Source organism: Sardina pilchardus, chromosome 5 (genome assembly GCF_963854185.1).
Source record: "Sardina pilchardus chromosome 5, fSarPil1.1, whole genome shotgun sequence".
Classification (NCBI taxonomy): domain Eukaryota; kingdom Metazoa; phylum Chordata; class Actinopteri; order Clupeiformes; family Clupeidae; genus Sardina; species Sardina pilchardus.
The window spans coordinates 36,574,994-36,597,098 of record NC_084998.1 but is presented as its reverse complement, the minus strand read 5'-3'; the positions used below and the strand labels follow the sequence as shown (position 1 = coordinate 36,597,098).

The 22,105-nt window shown below is 39.8% G+C and overlaps 1 protein-coding gene across 2 annotated transcripts in view; it reads right to left on the bottom strand.

Moving 5' to 3' along the window:
* The window catches only part of LOC134080777 (myotonin-protein kinase), a 351,463-nt gene that overhangs the window by 110,008 nt on the left and 219,350 nt on the right, over positions 1-22,105 (bottom strand). For both annotated transcript variants that reach the window (XM_062537385.1, XM_062537386.1), the window contains exons 9-11: positions 6,570-6,649; positions 5,100-5,190; positions 4,881-5,020 (exon numbers count right to left, since the gene is read on the bottom strand). In XM_062537385.1, the coding sequence (XP_062393369.1) occupies positions 4,881-5,020; positions 5,100-5,190; positions 6,570-6,649 (311 nt within the window). The remainder of the gene's footprint in view (positions 1-4,880; positions 5,021-5,099; positions 5,191-6,569; positions 6,650-22,105) is intronic.

Genomic DNA, 22,105 nt, shown 5'->3' with positions numbered 1-22,105 from the left:
CGACAAAATTTGAATGGATTTTCTACGTTAAGCGGTTGAAGCTAAATTGCGTGCGTTAGAAGAAGAATAATAAGAAGAAAAAGTTGAAGAAGACTAGGAAGAACAGTACAGTGCATTTTCATGCACTGTAATAATAAGAAGAAGCAGAAGAAGACCGAGGAAGAACAGTACAGTGCATTTTCATGCACTGTAATAAGAAACCTAGGAAGAACAATATAGTGCATTTTCATGCACTATAATAAATCGGATAACAGTAGAGTGCATTTTCATGCACTCTAATAATAAGAAGAATAGGAAGAACAGTACAGTGCATTTTCATGCACTGTAATAATAAGAAGCCTAGGAAGAACAGTACAGTGCATTTTCATGCACTGTAATAAATCGGATAACAGTAGAGTGCATTTTCATGCACTCTAATAATAAGAAGAAGATGCCCAGGAAGAACAGAACAGTGCATTTGCATGCACTGTAATAACACAGACCACGAGAGTCCTAGATAGTTCAGCTGTAAATAAAGCTAACTTCACTGAATCAATGTCAACTCCCGGTGTTGATCCCCGTCTTTTGGCAGGCGATTAGGCATAACATTTAAATGTTTACCACCGTTAATAGCATATTGTACAGCCAGGATGAATATTGGAATACTCCAGACACTTTGTCACACTTGAGGGAAACTTCCCGTGCTTTATTTATCAACCAAGTAGCTTATCACAACCGAGTTGCTGTTTTAGCCACAACTGACGATTTTAACAGACCTGTCCAACTCCTTCACTCTCCGACTCCGACCTGTGCAAACAAACACGCAAACACACGTAGGCTACGCACCTAAAACTCCACCCCCAAGTCCCCCTTAAAGGGACACAACTATTTCAGGAACACAATAAAGGATATCACAATATGATATCAATGTAATTCGGCTACACAGCCTGTCGAAATGACCGTTGAATATGAGAAATATAGACCTAATCATTCAGCCAATAACGTCAGCGTCGCATAACTGTGATTTTTGTTTGCAATGCACACCCTAGCTCTTCTACAGTCACGATAATGCAATACAATTATGAGGTTTAACGTAGGCAATGTGAGCCTGCACGGTAGACAGTAAAAGAATGACCTCTGAAGATTTCACCATTTCTAAAAAAGTTAATTTATCCACACATATTGTCTACACAAATTATCTCTTGCTGTGATCCCTCGTGCTCACATCCTAAATTGCAGAGTTTATTGTAGCAAAAAAACAACCATTCATGGTTTAACCATAAATGCATGACTTCATATCACAACATAATATCAATGTTAGGTTATAAAATAAACTAAGCCTAGTTTGCCTTTGGACTGTTCAAGAGCTCCATGCTGGTGTGTTATCTATATATGATCAGTTTGGAAATTGTCCTTACTGTTTATCAACACTCATGTCTGATTCAATTACTACCTAGGAACCTCCACCTAATTTAGCAACCTACATAGCAGAGTAACCACTGAATACCCTGATAAACCTAACAGCTATCTCTATTACCCTTGCAACAATATAGAAATCATCGCAATCACCCTAGTAATGTTAACAAAGACCACTTTCCATTCAATTAAACTTTCCATTTCCACTTTCTCTCCATCCATTTACTTCCAACTATTTATTCCTTCATTAAACTGTCCTCATATCAACATCCATTAATCTACCCATACATCCATTAAACTATTTGTCTATCAACATTCATTAAACTATCTGTCTTATCAACATCCATTAAACTGTCTATCTCTACACAGCCCTTAAACTATGTCTATTAAACTATCTGCCTATCAACATTTATTAAATAAATAAATGTATTAGAATCTTAAGCCAGGTGTTCAAAGCCACCTGGCAGCAACTCTCTGTCTCAGGCTTTTTGGCTCTCTTAAGACTACATATCCTGTTCAACTGTTTCCTCTACCCACAACTGTTTCAAAATAAAAGTCCTCATATTTTTTTGCATTTTCATGCACTCGTAATTTCCTTGGAATTACATCTCTAGTTCTTCTTCAGACACTTTTTGTGCGTTCAATTCAGCTTCAACCGTTCGACGTAGAAACTTCATTCAAACTGCGCTGCGTAGGTCTTACGCAGGTGACTTCAGCTATATAATTTTCAACTTTGTAACTTTTATACTTTTGAACTATTAAATAAAAACTATTAAAATTTCCCCATAGACTTAACATTGGATTATGACATCATAGTAGGGCAATTAGAATGTTATGCCAGGTGGCCAGCCCCACCTGCAGCAGCTCTGTCTCTCTCAGGCTTTAAGCATACAATCTCTCTGAAGACTACATATCCTGTAAACTGTTTCCTCTGTCCACAACTGTTTCAAAATAAAAGTCCTCACTGCAATAATACACTATTAAATCATTTAACCATTGGAACTACTCAACTATTTAACTGTTCAACCATTCAAACTGTCAGTTATCATCAACTCTGCCTCCAGTCAACTATATGAAACCTCCATGTACCTAGCAACCAACATGGCAACCATTAAAATTAAGCATTTATGACAGTTTCCATAGCAACCAACATGGTTATACTGCAGTAACTTCTTTATTTCTGATAGTGGCCACCATGGATACCCTAGCAACAAATGTTTCAAAATAAAAGTCCTCACAAGCAAGTTAGCATGGTTAGCATTGTTAGCATAGTTAGCATTTTTAGCATAACTGCTAGAAATCATTAGCTAAGTTAGCTAGTCAACCTGGTTAGCATTGTTAGCATACTTAGCATTGTTAGCATATTTAACATTGTTAGCATAGTTAGCATTGTTAGCATAGTTAACATTTTTAGCATAACTGCTAGAAATCATTTGCTAAGTTAGCTAGTCAACCTGGTTAGCATTGTTAGCATACTTAACATTGTAAGCATAGTTAGCATATTTAGCATAACTGCTAGAAATCATCAACTAAGTTAGCTAATCAACCTGGTTAGCATTGGTATTTATCTGTAAATTTTTGCATTTTCATGCACTCGTAATTTCCCTGAAATTACATTCTCTAGTTGCCCTCTTATGATGTCACAATGTAATGTTAAGTCTATGGGGAAATTTTAATAGTTTTTATTTAATAGTTCAAAAAGTATAAAAGTTACAAAGTTGAAAAATACATAGCTGAAGTCGCCTAAGTAAGACCTACGCAGCGCAGTTTGAATGAAGTTTCTACGTTAAACGGTTGAAGCTGAATTGCACGCACAAAAAGCGTTAGAAGAAGAATAATAATCGCCTATAATAAGAAGAAACCGGATAACAGTAGAGTGCATTTTCATGCACTCTAATAATTCGGATAACAGTAGAGTGCATTTTCATGCACTCTAATAAAATGCCTAGGAAGAACAGTACAGTGCATTTTCATGCACTGTAATAAGAAGCCTAAGAAGAACAGTACAGTGCATTTTCATGCACTGTAATAAGAAGCCTAGGAAGAACAGTACAGTGCATTTTCATGCACTGTAATAAGAAGTTTTGGAATAACAGTACAGTGCATTTTCATGCACTGTAATAAGACGTTTTGGAATAACAGTACAGTGCATTTTCATGCACTGTAATAAGAAAACTTGGAATAACAGTATAGTGCATTTTCATGCACTATAATAAGAAGAAGCCTAGGAAGAACAGTACAGTGCATTTTCATGCACTGTAATGAGATGCATAAACGGGAGAATGATATGATCAGTTGTCCTATAAAAACGGCAGAAACTAGCTATTTAAAATGCTAGTCAACGTCTGCAGTGCATTGCTAGTTGAATCGTTTTGTTTACTCATGGCAACAGTTGATATCGTAAAACTCATGCTTTTAGCAGTGATACTGTAATACTGTGGTACTCCAGACACTTGAGTTGAGGGAAACTTCAAAGCTTTATTTATTAAACAAATAGCAACCGAGTTGCTGTTAGCCACAACTCATGCTAGCGCCATGTCCAACTTCACTCTCGGAGAACCACACACACGTAAACTCCACCCCCCCAGTTCCTCTTAAAGGGACACAACCATTTTGTGAACTAAAGGTAAAAGGTAACACATTTAACAGAATATCACAATATTCACAATTAAACATTGGGTTATTTATTTTGTGGGTTTCAAGGTAGGCTACTGCTTGCTTAATATGCTGTTGGTCAAATTTGACCTAGACCTTATATTATATGTAATAATATGTGATTTTTTGTTTTATCATTTGTATATTATGAAAGCTTTTCGATATTGTTGGTTTGCCTCAGGAAAAAAAAAAATCATAGAAACTTGTTTTCTTTTTTTTAAAAGTACCGATTTAATTACCGTTTAGGAACCGGCATCGTTTTGAAAGTATCGATTTGGCACCGGTATCGAAATATACCCTTTCAATACCCAACCCTATTCTAGGAGTTTACCATTTTCATTAGCAATGAAATAGTTTAGAGCGTGTAGCTATTGAGCATACAGCCATGTTTCTAACCAGCCTTACACATCAGTGGTAGCATGGGTAGTGTCCCTACAGACAAACTGAAGTATTGGACATTTTGAAAGTGTACAAAGCGATGCTGAATTCAGCTCAGAACATTAATTGTTTGTGTAACAAAGATTCTAGAGTGCTTCACATATTCGAGTAAGATAGAGCAATAACATTTCCCCCACCGTGAAATGCTGGGAAATTGCACATTTTAACGCTGAAATGTAAAAAAAAAATCTCCCTAGGAATGCACCCCTATTGTCTTTATTGAAGACCTGACGACTGAATGCACGATCCACCACTGATACAGTTTGTGGGGTGTGCCAACATTTTTATGAGATTGCTAGACCCCCTTATAAAGACAAAAAGATCAATCGAGCACTGCTCACTGGTAAATATGACTTCAAAGCCAGTTGCATCTGCAATAGTTCACTATGCACCTGATTAGCTCATCTTTATGTAGATGTCTGTGCTTCTCAGTGTCTTGCGTATTTGCAGGAGCCAGTCCCAGTGCTAGAGGGTGCCCCTGCAATGCTGACTTCTCTGCTGAGGGTGGTTCTCTCATCTGCCACATCTGGTGCTGAAAGATTCCACACATCTCGTTAAATCATGTTCATGTTGTTGAATAAAATGCCATGCAGATTAGTACACTTTCTTACCACTTTCTCCTGGAAAAGATGACACTGGTTCATCTGGTGGTGGTCAATCTCCATCATGATATTGTGACTGCGGTCCATAGAACCAGTCTCTCTGAAAATAACCAGCGAATGAGTAGGTAACATTTGTGATAGAACATAAAATGGGGAAATACCGTAAAACTTCAACCAATAGCCGAGTCTCAAATAGACGCATGTCTCTTTTAAACGCCCGGTGTGGCTACAGATTTGGGTTAAAGGCCGGTCTCCAGCAGAAGCCTGGTCTGTTTTTTTTTGTTTCGAGTTGTATTTATTCTTCTTATACCCGTCAGATCGTCTGGTGGTGGTGATCATCGATGGTGCAGGTTGCACACACTAAATTTATAATAGCATGACTGCGGAGGTGAAAGCCAGAGTTCCAAATTCTTAACTTTTTTCGACATTGGCTTACAGTAATTTCCCGCATATAAGCCGCATTGTGTATAAGCCGCAGGACAGTGTTTTATGCAAGTTAAAAGAAACAAAACCATACTAACACCATATTAATTACTCCCCTCTATTAACCTCATAGCTGAAGAAATTTTGCAAAATCAATGTATAAGCCGCGGCTAATAGTCTGGAAATTACGGTATGTTCTGCATTATTTAATTAATGCCATTTTGTTAAATTTGCGCACTAGACAACATATTTTATCACAAACTTTTTGTGTTTAGTTTCACTTTCTCTCGCTTCTCCTTGTTTCTCTCAATACCATGGCGGAAAAGAAAAAGACTTGATTTAAATGACATTTAAGCTGACAGTTGTCAAATTTGCCTAACAAAATTCGGGAGAAGCAGCGGCAAGATATTTCTCGGTTGATCCAAAGAGGGTGCGTAAAGGCTGAGCTGTAACGTCTGTCTCCAAAGAGAGAGAGCCCTGCGCATCTGGTCGGGAGCTGCGCAAGCAAGGCAGGCAAGTGGAGGAGAGCGACGAGGAGGAGGAATTCGCAAATCAACTTGTAGCCTAGTTGGGGATCACGGTGATAGCGATTAATCGGATAGTTTTTAATCACATGATTGCAGTTGTTTTACAGGGTAAATCACACGATTGCAGTTGTTTTACAGGCTCGATGGTACCTTGAATTGTTCAGCCCGCTGTCACATCATTTCGTTATTTTAAGCTGCCAATAATTTAAGACATAGCCTATTATAGTAGGCTAGTTCTAATATGATCTGATTTGTGAAACACATTCGAATTATAGGCTAAATAAAGTAGCCTACCGTAATATAATGTGGTAACCTCCTGTTGTCTCCTGCGTCTGCTTATGCTATTGGGTAGTTATTTCTAATCTTGCAATAAACCTACACTCAACTAACAACACTAAATTAAACGCCTGTCTCATATAGACGCCTGTCTCAAATACACGCCAGTGCATTTTGGCGATTTGGCAAAATAAAAGCCTGGGCTATTGTTTGGAGTTTTACGGTACCTGCAAAGTATGTCTGATGAGGTTACCTAGTAGCAGTATAGGAAAAGCCAACAAAGGCCAAATGAACACCCACAGGTGCCCTGTCCATGACATCACACAGAGTTTCCTGTGAAGTGCACCACAAAGTATATACATAAATATATACATGTATATTGTTGAAATACAGTAATTTGACAATGAGTGTCGCTAAAGACCTGTACTGCCATCTAGTGTCTGCTTGTAGTTCCGGTTGTATCCTGCTCAATAAACACGTTGATACTGCAATAGGTCATTGGCCAAGAGCATCGCTAAAAAGGCTGTGTTACACGGATATTTGTGTTAGATAAACAGTGTTGTTGAATTCACAATGGAAGATAAGCTGTTTATTGACAAGCTGAGCGGACTAGAGAACTGGGCTGCTGGGCAACGTGGAAATTTCAGATTGAACATTTTCTGAAGGCGAAAGGACTATGGGGCATGGTAATGGAGACGGATATCCTAGCCCACGATGGTAACGCACACGCACAAGCTGAATTCGTGAAACGGAGGGAGAAGGCATTCTCTATGTTAGTGCTGAATGCAAGTACTCCCCAGTTGTATCTGATAACAAGCTGCAAGACTCCTAAAGAGGTGTGGAACACGCTAAAAGGACATTTTGACAGAGATACGTTGGCAAATAAATTGTTCCTGAAAAAAAAATAAAATATTTCAGATGTGAAATGAAGGAAGATTAAATGAAAATTTAAAACAAATGTAGGAGCTTACTGATCAGCTAGGAGCAATAGGTGCTGTGATTGAAGAGGAAGACCAGATTGTAACACTCCAAGGTAGCTTACCGCCAAGCTATGCTACAAGAAACATTTATTCACATTTAATATTTGCAGTTATGACCCCCGGAGCCGCCGCCATTATTCTCAATGCATTTCGAACTACCGGAGTGAATTTCGCTACCCCATTCATTTTCAATGAGAACGAAGCAAAATTTATTTTGAGTGGAAACCTACCGCTAGTCATCACATTGTGCATCTTGTTGCTGTGACAAATACAGTCATCGCTGAAAGTGTCGGCAACCCTGGTGCCTTCTCTCAGAAAATTATACACGTTTTGTTATATGTTTGAAGTGTTACTATCACAACTATAATATAAAGTACATAAATCTAAAACTTTTTTTTTTTATAACAGAAAGAACCTCCCTGCAGGACCTGTGGCCCAACCTGACCCGGAACTTCCAGTGTTGCCACCAACAAATATAATGTCATTGTAGATAATTGTGTCAAGTATGATTAAAAACTGCTCTAACAGCAGAAAAAAACAGCCTGACCAGCTTAAGGTGGTTTGCTGGTTGACCAGCTTGTTAACCAGCTTGTTTGACCACCCTATGATGGTTAACCAGCTATAGACCAGCAAAAGTCTTGCAAAAACATACCTGCAGCTTACGATGGTAATTCTCCTGGTTTTGCTTGTCGTACCATCTCACGCTTGTCATTTTAGTTGGTGTTGCTGGTCTACATTGCTGGTTTTTACTGTTCATGCCAGCTTATGTTGGTCATTCTAGCAAACCAGCATGGCCATCTTACACCTACAATGTCAAGCTTGGCAGGCTGGTCACCAGCATGACCATCTCACACCAGCTGTGTCCCACACGACAGGCTGGTCATACCAGCATGACCAGCTTCCTTAGATGGTCACGCTAGCATGTCCACCTGGTGGCCTAACCAGTTATACCAGCAAAGACCAGCAATAGCTGGAGGAAAACCAGCAAAAACAGCTAAAACCAGCTACCAACATAAATTGGTTTCTTGCTATTTTTTCAGTAGGGATGTTTTAGATAGAGTGGACGTAACGCAATGTGAATGTAACGCAATGTTTTAGAATGGAATTTCCCTATTGAGGATTACGGTCCCTCTTTTGGCGATCAAAAACGGATGGTCAGAAGCACAACGTTTATAGACATTAAAGGCATGGCAGTCCACATTCACTAATTTAATGGTGTGATTTTGTCAGGTGCTGGACACAAAAGGGTTGTTCTTATGTCTCTTAATCAGTCATGGGTGTGTTTTGAGCGTAACATCCTTTAAAACAATGAGGATAATATCTATCATTTCCTTTAACAGCAAACAATGCAACTTCACACAGCAGCACATTTGAAGGAATCTGCATGCACACAAGACTATATGGAACAGGGATTCCACTAAACCTTTCTTTACTAAAACCTGTTTGTGACTAGCAGAGTATAGCCTACATGCATCTGCACTCACCTATTATTTGAACTCATAGACAAAGTGAAACTTCACCATGGTTTCATAGTCGACAAATTAGTTCAACACAGTTAAGTGCTATTACTATTGACTGACAATGGGTTATCATCAAAAAATAGCCTGGAAAAAGCAACACTTATCCAACAAATGTCCTCCTTTATCACTGTTACAATAAACACTACATATATTCTGACTCACTTCATGCAATACTATCTTTGTCCTTCAGTGTGACATTTTGTCCTATAGTGTGACAAACAAAGAACAACGTAAAAACATCCTTAATTTCAAAACGTACTTTTAAAAAAGCCAGGTTTGGAATGAGGGGAGCTCCAATAATAGCTCCTCTTAGATAGGTACAATTTCAAACAGTTTTGTAAGGTTGGCGGAAAAAAATGTATCGACATTCATAGGAAAAAGTCAATCAAGTTCATCTATTCATGGTGAAAATGATTGTAATTAGTACTTTTATGTGGAATAAATATAATTTTAAGAAAATAATGATTTAATAATGTGAACAATTCTGTTTCATGTATTTTTTAATGTTATTCAATATCATTTCTTAGTACTTTTTAAATGTCACACCATAGGACACATTCACAGTGCAGATGAGTGTAAACGTGGAAAAAAATATTTGAGGTCATTGACAAAATGAGTGACCACTATTATTTGCAGAAACTACAGTTTCCATACTACATAAATATTTGTATTTTTTCTTTAAAAATTATGTTTTCCAAAAAAAAGCACCTTTTCTTGGCCAGATGTCAACTACCCACATTAATGAGTGTGTGCGTTTGCTTGTATAAAGATGTGTGTGTGTCTGTCTGTGTGTGTGCATGTGTGCGCATGTGTGTGTGTGTGGAATCCGTGGAAGTGTGTTTAACTGTGCGTGTGAATCTGTTGATGTGTGTGTGCGAACTTAGTTACTATTTAAACTAAGGCCCCTGCCGCCTCAACATAAAAATGGCAACCGGTTTTGCCAATAGCCTACTCACTATATTGGAATTTAACAGTTACGCCATTTTAACAGTAACGTCAACAATATATAGAAGACATCACAACCTGCAAAAAGTAATTTCAGGGAGGTATCTAAAAAAATACTTTAACCTACTGAGACACTGAAATACAGATGAATAGCCTATGTTTGTTCAATAATGTCTAGTCAGTATACCAAATAAGGGAGGCCTATAGATAGAAACTGTGGTAATAAAATATGAAGATTTTGGTAGTTTGGGCTTTTCGTGTATCCTTCTACTGTAGCCATTTAGCCATCTACTATAGGCCTGAATAATATGCCAATGAAATTACACTTGTTTAACTCACCTCAATAAATATTTTGCAATCATTTAATCCACCATGGGCAATGCTAAAGTTACTGTTACAAACAGTGCAGTGTGCAAGACTATCATTATTTTTTACTCTTATGAGACAAGGGTACACTTTCGTGTAGTCTGGTATGCGGGAGGATTCCGGTGGGCGTTAACGTTTTGGGCCGGTCTGAATATTTTGAGCTTATATATATTGTTTCTGTCCATATGCTGCTCCCTCGCGGCAATTCAGCAGCCTGGGCTGTGTGGTCGCTGCCCCTTACTCGCAGTTTCCCAAATATTAACAAAGTAGCATCACAAAACTTTTCGGAAGTCGCCAAATCTATATTTGCAATAATCTGCTTGAACGGCCCTGACGAACTATGTAGGGTATGCAGCGCAGACGTGTAACAGGCTAATAATTCATTTTACTGTAAGGTAATAACCCCCGATATCAAAAGCCCTCAAAAATAAAATAGGCTGTCTTTAAAATATGTAGCCTATTTGGGTCCTCCTTTGCAAATAACGTTCAGTTTCAGTGATAGGCTAAGTAGCCCTGTGAGTGAAACTACAGTAGAGGAGCAAATCCGACTGACAGAGAAAGTGCGCATTTACAGGGCTTGTCACTATCATGGTAGCCTATAAGCTATCGTGGCAAGTTCGGTCAGCTACGCTATGTGCAGAAATGAAATGGCCTGGATTTGGTGAGTAGCTTCAGATCCTCCTGAAGTTGGATATAAGTATAAGTGGGCCTATAATGAAATTATTTCCAGATTTCACTCTGATGTAGGCTATAGGTAATAGCATACTAGTCTGTGAAGTTCAAGAACAATAATTTAAAAAAAAGTCAAACTAGCAACTAGTCAGGGTGATTATTAACATTCCTATAGCCGGCCCACTCCGGCCCTGATGCCATGACATTATACTGTTCCATAGGCTACTGAACTGATCAATTTAGTTCAGGAGAAAAGAGATAAAAGCCTGCCTACACTGAAAACGGATGGGGTACTGATAGCGAAACAGCCCACTGGTGCCCTCCGTCTTGGATGCGCTTCGGGCACAGCTGCATCACACCTCTCTCTCTCCCTCCCTCCCCATGCGAACTCGGGAAGTCTAGCTAGACAGCACTTTGTCGCCAACACAGAGTGTACAACATGTAGCCTACCTTAATTTTGTCATGTGTAGATGACACAAACTCAAAATGGGTCATTCCACGCCAAATCAACCAGAGCCCACGCACTTGCGTCTTAAAAAAATCTGAAAAAAATACCATGTGTGCCTATGTTACCCAGGAGACACTCTGTAAAATGTTTTTGTGCTAAGATCAATACTTTTCAAGTGCAAGTGCGTGGGCTCTGGTTGATTTGGCATGGAATGACCCAAATATGACTGTATTTTCATCTAACTCATCTCTCTCCTCCCTGCATTGTTGTTTGCGTTTGTATCAGTGCTTGAGCCTAGGATACACATGAGTTGTCCTCATGCTGAGCATACACCACAAGAAGAAAGCAAAATGAAAATGACAAAGATAGTCAAATCGTAACAGACATTGACTTGGATATTAAAGAGACCCTATGCAACTTTTTCATAGTCATAAAATCGCTGAGATCGTTGTTTTGCTTGACTGACCACTTTCATCGAAAACAGTAATATTTCCTCCCGCCCCCAGTGTCCCTATCCGCTATTGCAACCTTGCAACTTTCTGATAAGCGATCATCTTCAGTTTACATCTGTAAGTCAGAGACGCGTAAGGAACAAGAAGAAGCACGCTTGCAATTTATATATTTATATATAGCCTATATATTAGGGATGCAACGGTACAGTTTTGCCACGGTTCGGTTTGTATCACGGTTTTTGGGCCACGGTAACGGTTCGGTTTCAATATATCAATATTATCTTGGCTCTAGCATACAGGAGGCTATATTTGCCTTTTCTATTTCAAATCAACAATGTGCTTCTACTTACACTTGCAGAGAAAATATTAAATGCATAGCCTGACACAGATGAAGCAGAATCACAAAAATGTATTAAAAGAAAAGAACACCATCATTGCCTTCTGTCATAAACAGGCAATGTTATCCATAGTGCAGTGCAGCATAAAGTAATGTGTAGTTATTTATTTAATAAACTCACTGTTCTTCACACATTTAAAGAAAATACTTAACTGTTATACACCCTCAAAAAAGTAGTGAACAATTCTGAAAATCTTCTCAAAATAATTGGTGAGGTAGTATTATGTGTAGTTTCAAATGGATATTTGATTTGGGAGTGCCTGCCCTGTCCTCTTTTATGAACGTAAAAAATGTAAACATAGACAAAAGTGCAGTGCAGCATTAAAAATATTAGAACAATGAAATGAACATTATTGCAACCTGATGTCAGGGGGGGGCAATATTCCGAGAAGAAAGTGGCAAATTTGCCACTTCACAAAGTGTCTGTTTCCCCTGTGTCTCCTGTCGTGTGTGTGTGTGTGTGTGTGCGTGTGTGTGTGAGAGAGTTGTGTGATTGACGAGTGGACGAGCGATTGACTGATTTAGCAGTGAGTTTATTGTTTTTCGAGTGGACACCTCCCGCTGCCCGTAGCCTAGCATGTACAACGTCAGGAAAATAAATGACCCGAGTTTGGAATGACATGTCAGCCTCCCCATCTCCTATAACCTCCCATCCCTACAATAGCTCAGCTGTGTCGGCGTCACGCTTTCTTAGGCTACTCTAGCGAGCAATCAACGCAGGGCAGAAACCACCGGTTACACTGTTACACACAGACTTTATAATGTGGCAAATTTTCGACCTTTTAAAGTGGCAAATTTGCGTCTTTACAAAGTATATATACGTGGCCCTAATACGCCGTCGTATTCGTTATGTCTTTGGGAATTATAGGAATATTGTTGTCGAAAGGCTGCAGCAATGGATGGTTGGGTTTTCGGTGGCAAACTAACTCTCCGTGCTGCTCTACTTAAGGTTACAGCCGGGTGATGAAGGCGCAAGTGGGCCGACATGTTGGATGTGTTACCTTTATTAGGTGATCGTTGTGAAGCAGTGCTTGCAATGCACACTGTGCTTTGTTTACTGACGGTCTTTTTGCCTTGTTCGTGGGCTACTTCAAATGTCGCCATGATCATGCAGCCGCCGGTAAAGTTTGTTTCTTCTCACATGACTCCTTCATTTGCATTTCAACGCGCTTATTGGCTCTTGGGAAATTCAGTAAAATTCTGATTGGTTGTTGCAAGGTTGACGAGAGGCAAGCTGAACAGTCAGAGAAAACGCATCCCCCGGGTCCTAAGCACTCCTCTCTATCGCTCCCAGGCTACGCGCGCGCAATAACCTTGTATTAAATAAAAAGTTTAATGTCGCGTATACCGAAATATTGCGGTTTAGGTGAGTCTATTGAACCGAACAGGCCAAACCGAACGGTTCAATAAATTATTGAAAACCGTTGCATCCCTACTATATATGTATAAATATACAAGCTAAAGCTGTCGGGGAAGCTCTGCAGAGAAATAATGAAAAACGAAACCGAAACCAGAGATGAAATCGCCAATCCTGCATAATTCCTCTTTAAGTAACTTTAATCTGATTACTAGTTTGGAAATATCGCATTAGATTATGCCTAGCGTACTCGTTACTGAAAAAGTGGTCAGAATATTTCCAATGACAGGCTAACTATTAGCCTAGAAGAAGAAAAAAACTAGGGGCAGAAATTACATTTTGCTGCTTAACCATCCCTGTTACTGTAGCTGTTGATTAGGCTACTTTCCTAGAAATGTCAAGGCTATTTGTTATCGCATTGCAACGCAAGTTATGTGTTACAATCACAACACTATTTAGACCTAGGATAGGCTATAGCTACTGACATTGTAGGCTATTCGCATCTGCTTGGATGAGTTTGCTTGATTACGTTTCTAAACATAAAGACATTTACCAACTTCATTATCAGTCTGACAGTTACACAGTTACGTGCAAGAACAACAAGTCACGTAAGAGATGAAATCGTTTAGCTTACTGCAACATGAGAAATCATAACTCCATCTTCTTCGTTTGTCTTCTTCTCTCTGATCTGATCTATCATTCACTGAGCAGCGCCAGCGCCACACACCAGTGGCAGCAGGCTGCAGTGTTTTTCTACCCATGTAGAACGTTGTTGCATTAGTTCTGCTTTTGACATTCTCATGTAAAATCGTAATAAATACATAATTGTTTTATTTGGTAAGCACAGGGTAGCCACGGGGGTGGCCAGTGACACAGCTACAGGGGCACAGGCCATCCTAGGCTTCCGTGTAGAACAGCCACGTTGAGGGACCATTCACTAAATGCACACATAAATACATTTATTATAGCCCCCCATAGATGAAATTCCACAAGACGTGGCATACTCCCAGAGGGTGTCAGGTTAATCATACACATGAAATTTGGTGCAGTTCATAGCATCTCATCTGAAGATAGGGGCAATTAAAGCAATATTACATAGCATTTTCAATTTTTACCATGGGGGTGCAAATCACAAATGACTGGTTATAAGCTAAGTTGATGCGAGCTCTTGAGACCAACATACCATAAAAATGTTGTCATCCTCGGTGCCACGGTTCAGGTAGTTATGTAGGAAAAACGGCAATTTTTGGGCTTAAATTTGGGCTTAAATTTTTCCGTAAAAGTCTACTAGGGCCACATGCCCACCAAGTTTCATGTGCCCCGGTGTTACGGTGTCCCGGGAATCGATGACCAAAAATTCAGAATCAATGACGGAGTTACGCTAGCGGCGGTCATAATTAGTGGGACGCTTGCCTATGTTAATTCACTTTTTACTCTGCTACATGGTGATGTATGGATGGAGTTACCCTACTGACAGGCAAATAGCCTATTGTTAACATGGACGTAACCAAAGTCTTTTAATTGGCAGTACCTTTATATGACCTGCCGGCGGGTCGGTTCCCCCCCTCTACCCCCTCTCCCCACCATACAAAGTCAAAGGTTATAACAATGTTACAACCCATAATGTCATACATTTTCCGAAAGATTGGACTCTTGGGAATCCAAAATTGACCATTTTTTGTATGTGCTATCTGTTTAGTGCTTTAAATTGTCAGATTAATCATACCATGTCTTAATCAAATTGAATCAAAAATGCCCTCCTCCCCCTCCTCCGCTTTTGGTGCCACCCTGACATCAGGCTGCAGTGTAGCTGCACTACAACAAGTAAATGCCACATATTGGGTACTGATATATTCACAAGAATCCATAGAAATTGAATCTTCATGTTGTTTTATCCAATATTAGTTGTACAGATGTATAGTCTAGCTTATATATAACCATTGATCCAACAAAGTAAATGCAAAAATAGAGTCTGTCTAATTAGTCCATATTTTGTGTAGTTACTCTATATCAGAACACCTGACGTACAATCCAAAACGTCTACAAGAAACCTCAGAGTGTTACCTTTAATTTGAGACCAAGATTATGCTTCTACACAAAGGGGTTCATGTTCAGAAAGCATTTGATTGTCAGTATGCATTTTGGATGGCCAAAAGTCCTATGGGAAGTTTACATAGGGGATTTTTTAAAAACGCATGGACATATCTTGGCAAATAATGGTCTACAGCACTCATATTTCATGTTATATTGATCTACTTTTGCACCCAACCTAACAAGACCTGGTGCTGGGGCTCAATTTTGTTTCTAGGTTAGTACATATGACTTAGAGGGCTGATATATGGTCAGTTTAGAGCTGCTTGCAATCCGCCTGGAAGAAAAAACTATATTCTAGCCTCTGTGGCCCTGTGTCAGTACATCACACAGTTATCCTGATGGTCTCTACTGAACCTGCTGTGTCTCAGCTTTCCAGAGAGGTCAAGCTTTTGATTACAGGTCAAACTAGGTGGGAACAGTGGCCTCTAAAGCAGGCACTGTGCCATTTTAGACAAACCTTAAAAAAATATACTATGAGTTAAGTGGTCAAGTCACGTCACTCGGCAGCCATATTGGCCATGGGGTTGGGCAGCGAGTTTGACCGTAACAAGACCAGGCCCTATCTAAATGAATGGGGAGAGAGCTGGATGTTCAGAGGTGTAAGGGACGTAAAAATCACATTTGAAATCACGATGAAAATCAGACTAAAATTGCTGAAAAGGTGTGGTGGTTTTGTATCACATGAACGCTTAAAAAGCCTTTTTCTTACTGGTAATCCTGGACTGCGAATGTGTGACCTCCAAGGATTGGCAAAAGGATTGGAGCAACGGCACTGGAAGAGGCGGGACATGTGCAAACAGGTGTAAACACCCGGCATCTTTGCGTTACGAAGTTACCCCATGAATTTCAATGGGGTGACCCCATGAATTTCCAGTGCAGTGTCTCTTCATATATAAGTGTCTCTGATGTAACCGCTATCTCTAAATTTGGTTCTCGACGATTTTGAGAGGCCAGAAATCAGGGGCTAGTCAGCCTGGCTAGCTTGGCTTTGGCCCGACGGTCTGAAAGGGTGTCAGTCTCAGTCAGACCAAGTGTGTGTGTCGAGAGAGGGGGGGAGGTCAGTTTGTATGGGGGAGGGGCACTGATCTCATGGAATCATTCCTTATGGCGAAAGCACTGTGAAATCAGAGATAACAGCAATGCAGTGAATTTATCCGTGGATTAATCAGTGGATTGAAAGGGTTTTTTTTCTGCTCTTGTGGATTTTTTTCTTACTCACCCCATAACTGACACAGTTAGTGACAGTACAAATTTTTCGTTTAACTTTATTTTTACAACAATGACCTTGTGCAAAGTATGAACATTGTTCAAGGCATAACATTAGAATTAAATAGCAGTGTGTAAAATGGTACAAAAATAAAAGCTTCAACACATAATGCCACTGCTCAGTGTGAAAGGCTAGTCTAACTGTACGTACACACCTCCGGTGACTTGAGCTTCCAATAGCTTGGTTTCAATCACGTGATTATTATGACGCGCCACGGCGGGACGATTTGAGATGGAGGGCAGGAAGTAAACAATGGACCACCGTCTACCGTTGCAGACAGTCTGTATTGTACTGATATAGACCCAATAAAAGAAGGCAATGAAGCCAAATTGGCCTGAGGACGAAAAAATAATCCTGCTAGAGGAATACAACAAATGAAAAAACTATATTGAAAAGCAAATTTGGCTCACATATAATGGTAAAACAAAGAAATTGGGAGGAAATCGCCGCAAAAGTGCAAGACGTACGTACGGTGGTGAGGTGAGGTGGCTAGCTACACGAAGTAGGCTACAACAAAGTTAGAAAATCTAACGGTTATGGCCAAGAAGGAGATGTCCTGCCTTGGGAGTGAATCAAATGGAAAAGGTAAGTTTTAAAAAAAAAAAAAAACGCTTACGCTATGTTTATTAGCTGCATAGGCTACAAAAGATGACGTTAACTATCTAGGCCTAACTCATGCTTAGATTGCCCATAAAAGTTATCGTTATACAGACTTGGTAGGCCTAATTGACATAGATCATTCTCTTCTTAATTTGTCTTTTGTAATCAGTAATGGCGATTACATTTTTCTCTAACGAACTTTTAACCTGATATTGCTTTCATTCTTTATGCTATGGATATGAATTATAATAGTAGCCTATGATCAGCCGTTAACATTAACGTTAGCTAGTCAACGTTAGCTAATTGACGTCCGTTTAAAACTTGCTGGCTTATAACCCGATTCTGGTTACCTAATGTTGGGCCTGCTAACTAACGACGTTTATTCCATAATTATGAATATATTTTATTCAGGGGGGTCCTAGCTCCAGCTGCAATGGTCGCTGACATGCATTGGACGCACCCAGTGATGGGGAGTGCTGGTGGACAGGATCTGCGCGTCCTATCAGAAAGGTAGCCTAGTCTGATAACAAAATATTTTCAGTTGAGTCTAGCAGCTAATTAAATGCGTTAGTGACCGTAGTGTTATGACTGTATAGCTAACCATCAAAACCTTCTGCAGTGAGTCAGACCTTCGGCAGTGAGCCAGTCAAAGAAATGAGTGAAGCGATGCCCGTCATCCTGTCTATCCTCCGCCAGCGCAGCGTAGAAGAGACGGAGAGCTGAAAAGTAAGTTATTGGTGCTACTGTGTTTCCTATTAACATGTTAAGCATACATATTATAATCCTAAACATATCGTATCAAATACAGATGTTCTCACTAAGTCGGCATATGCGATTTAGGCTTGGCTGGACTGGGTAGACCCAGGCCTAACTTTTGAGCTCACATAATGTCAAACAAACGTATACCCCGCTGGCCACTTCGCACATTTCTTTAGATTTTGCAATAACTGTGCTCAGCCTAGCCTACTCTACATCTCGTTGCAGTGCAGCTACAAGCTAATGTCACCAGACCTGGCCCCGGCAGTGGCGCAACTGGCTGGGGCACCTGCACCGTACGCTGGCGACCCGGGTTCGATTCCCGCCCCGTGGTCCTTTCCAGATCCCACCCCGACTCTCTCCCACTCACTTCCTGTCATTCTCTCTACTGTCCTGTCCAAATAAAGGCATAAAAAGCCCAAAAAATAATCTTAAAAAAAAAAAAAAAAAAAATGTCACCAGACCTAATTAGGCTCTTGTTTCCTTTTCTTTTCATTACAGGAACAACGACGAACCATTGAATCAACAGAGGACGTGTTGGCTCTCCAATAAGAAGTTTTGCTGTATCAGAGATGTAGAAATAGATACATTGCTTCAGAAAATTAGAAATAGATAAATTCGAAATAGAAGTTACATTGACATTGACTGACGAGGTCCTTCCATTTAAAGGGATATTCCGCCATTTTTGGAAATACGCTCATTTTCCACCTCCCCTCGAGCAAAACAATCGATATTTACCTTGTTCCCGTTCATCCAGCCATTCTGTGAGTCTGGCGATACAACTTTTAGCTTCAGCCTAGCATAGATCACTGAATCGGATTAGACCATTAGCTTCTCGCCTGCTAGCTTCATGTTTAAAAGTGACTAAGATTTCTGGTAATTTTCCCATTTAAAACGTGTCTCCTCTCAAGTTAGAAAGTGCAATAAGACCAACTGAAAATGAAACCTGGCGTTTTTCTAGGCTGATTTGACATGGAACTACACTCTCATCTGGCGTAATAATCAAGGCAACTTGCAAACTACTGGCACTACTACTGCTTGTTGTCTATGGGGACTATTTTCAGATGCTGCGTACGATATCACTGCGCCTTTGGTACGTTTGCAAGTTGCCTTGATTATTACGCCAGATGAGAGTGTAGTTCCATGTCAAATCAGTCTAGAAAAATGCCAGGTTTCATTTTCAGTTGGTCTTATTGCACTTTCTAACTTGAGAGGAGACACGTTTAAAATGGGAAAATTACCAGAAATCGTAGTCACTTTTAAACATGAAGCTAGCAGGCGAGAAGCTAATGGTCTAATCCGATTCAATGATCTATGCTAGGCTGAAGCTAAAAGTTGTATCGCCAGACTGGCTGGATGAACGGGAACAAGGTAAATATCGATTGTTTTGCTCGAGGGGAGGTGGAAAATGAGCGTATTTCCATTTAATAAATACTATTCGTCATTAAATGTGTATTGCCATTTCATTTATGACATGCAATCAAATGAGTCGGACTGACTGTGATTCATAATAGGGTCATTCCACGCCAAATCAACCAGAGCCCACGCACTTGCGTCTCAAAAAAATCTGAAAAAAATACCATGTGTGCCTATGTTACCCAGGAGACACTCTGTAAAATGTTTTTGTGCTAAGATCAATACTTTTCAAGTAACAGCCAGTTTTACAGGGGGAGGGGGGTGTCAAATTTGTTCTGCCTCTTTTTTTTGTCAAAGTTCACAAGCTCATTGCTCAAGAACTAGAATCCGTAGGAGGCTCAAATTTTGCAGGCTGGTGCATAAATAGGAATAGTATGCAGTAAAATCATTACGAGTAGTCTGGATGATCCTGCATGGTCATAGCAGTCCCTCAAAGTTGATCAACATTTTATTGGAGTTTTTGGCTGTGTTCTGTTTAGGCCTTCAGAAGATACATTTTTACTCAACATAGACTCTTGGGTTTTTTTTCTTATTGAGATAAGTAGAAACACTCTCCGAAAAAGCAATGAAGAGAAAAGAAAATCCATCAGGGACTGAACAGCAGACCTCACAAGTTTGAAAAATAAATTTGGATCTCATATTCAGAGCACCCTAACACCTTGTGGGAATATGCAAAGGTTTTTTCTATATTTTTTTCTATAATCTGCATTACCTCTTCTTTTTAAAAACACCAATTTGACTTGTCTTATGCAAATCTTTCTTTTTCATTTCCCACCCTGAACAAGGGCAAAATGCACCATAGAGATCTATTGAGAGATTTGTTTTGTATAGAGTAACCACTAGGTGCCACTAAAATCACTGAATCACTGAAATTGCCGGGTGGGGACAAAACATATTGATCTCAATGGTGCATTTTGTCCATGTTTAGGGTGGAAAATGAAAAAGAAAGATTCGCATAAGACAAGTCAAATTGGTGTTTTTAAAAAGAAGAGGTAATGCAGATTAACGAAAAAAATATAAAAAAAATCTTTGTATATTCCCACAAGGTGTTAGGGTGCTCCGAATATGAGATCCAAAATTATTTTTCAAACTTGTGAGGTCTGCTGTTCAGTCCCTGATGGATTTTCTTTTCTCTTCATTGCTTTTTCGGAGAGTGTTTCTACTGATCTCAATAAGAGAAAAAAAATCAAGAGCCTATGTTGAGTAAAAATATGTCTTCTGTAAGCCTAAACAGAGCCCAGCCAAAAACTCCAATAAAATTTTTATCAACTTTGAGGGACTGCTATGACCATGCAGGATCATCCAGACTACTCGTGGTGATTTTACTGCATACTATTCCTATTTATGCACCAGCCTGCAAAATTTGAGCCTCCTACGGATTCTAGTTCTTGAGCAATGAGCTTGTGAACTTTGACAAAAAAAAGAGGTAGAACAAATTTGACACCCCCCTCCCCCTGTAAAACTGGCTGTTACTTGAAAAGCATTGATCTTAGCACAAAAACATTTTACAGAGTGTCTCCTGGGTAACATAGGCACACATGGTATTTTTTTCAGATTTTTTTGAGACGCAAGTGCGTGGGCTCTGGTTGATTTGGCGTGGAATGACCCAATAGTGATTTAATCATCTTCTGCAATTTAGTTGTTGACCATGGCGTAGCGCTCAGTGGATAGCCTATAGGCTTGCAGTACTGTAGCCTACGTCGTTCATTGACTGCACAAGTTTTGCACAGACTGAAGTTATAGCTCTCCTGTTGTATAGAATTGAAGATTAACACAATGATATCACTCACAACTAATAGGCTAGCCTACATATTTAGGTCAAACAGCCTCAGGCCTACAATTTAGACAACTTGCCAGAGGTCTGTCCCCGTTCCTGAAAGGTGTTTCTTTCATCCAGAAGAGGCGCGTCATGCGTGCTTTCAGGCCACTGTGCCACAACGTTGATTATCTTGCTTTCGTGATTACAAATGAACTGTATTGATGTATTTATTATTTACAAATTAATGATCGCCAACAGGCGTTTGAGACGGTGCATTATAGACGTTATGAGTTATTACGCTGCAGACTGTGTGGAAGACGTCTGCCACCACAGACTGATCCTGTTGCAGTAAAAACAGATAGTAGCCTACGGCTGGTAGCGCACAGTTGCGGAAAGTACGGTGGTCCAACTCGAGACGGTAAGATAACTCACAAATTGACTGCCGGTGAAATCAGTAGCCTGACCGCGCATCAATGTATCAGCGGGGGATATAGGCTACGGGTCAGTGTCGGCTGAATAGGCTGTAGGCTATACGTTCGTTATGATGAATTGGACTCGGCCATATTTTGATTACGTCCTAACTGATAGCCCCAAACTGTTTGTGCAAACGATTTAATGGTCCTTAAATCAGATTTTAAGGGAACATGTTAACTGAAGGTGCTTTGTGCAACCGGCTCCTGATCCAGCTATTTCAGTCCCTGCCCTCCATCTGAATTTCGAACGCTATTTTCGAATTTTGAAGTAGCATTGTGACACAGAG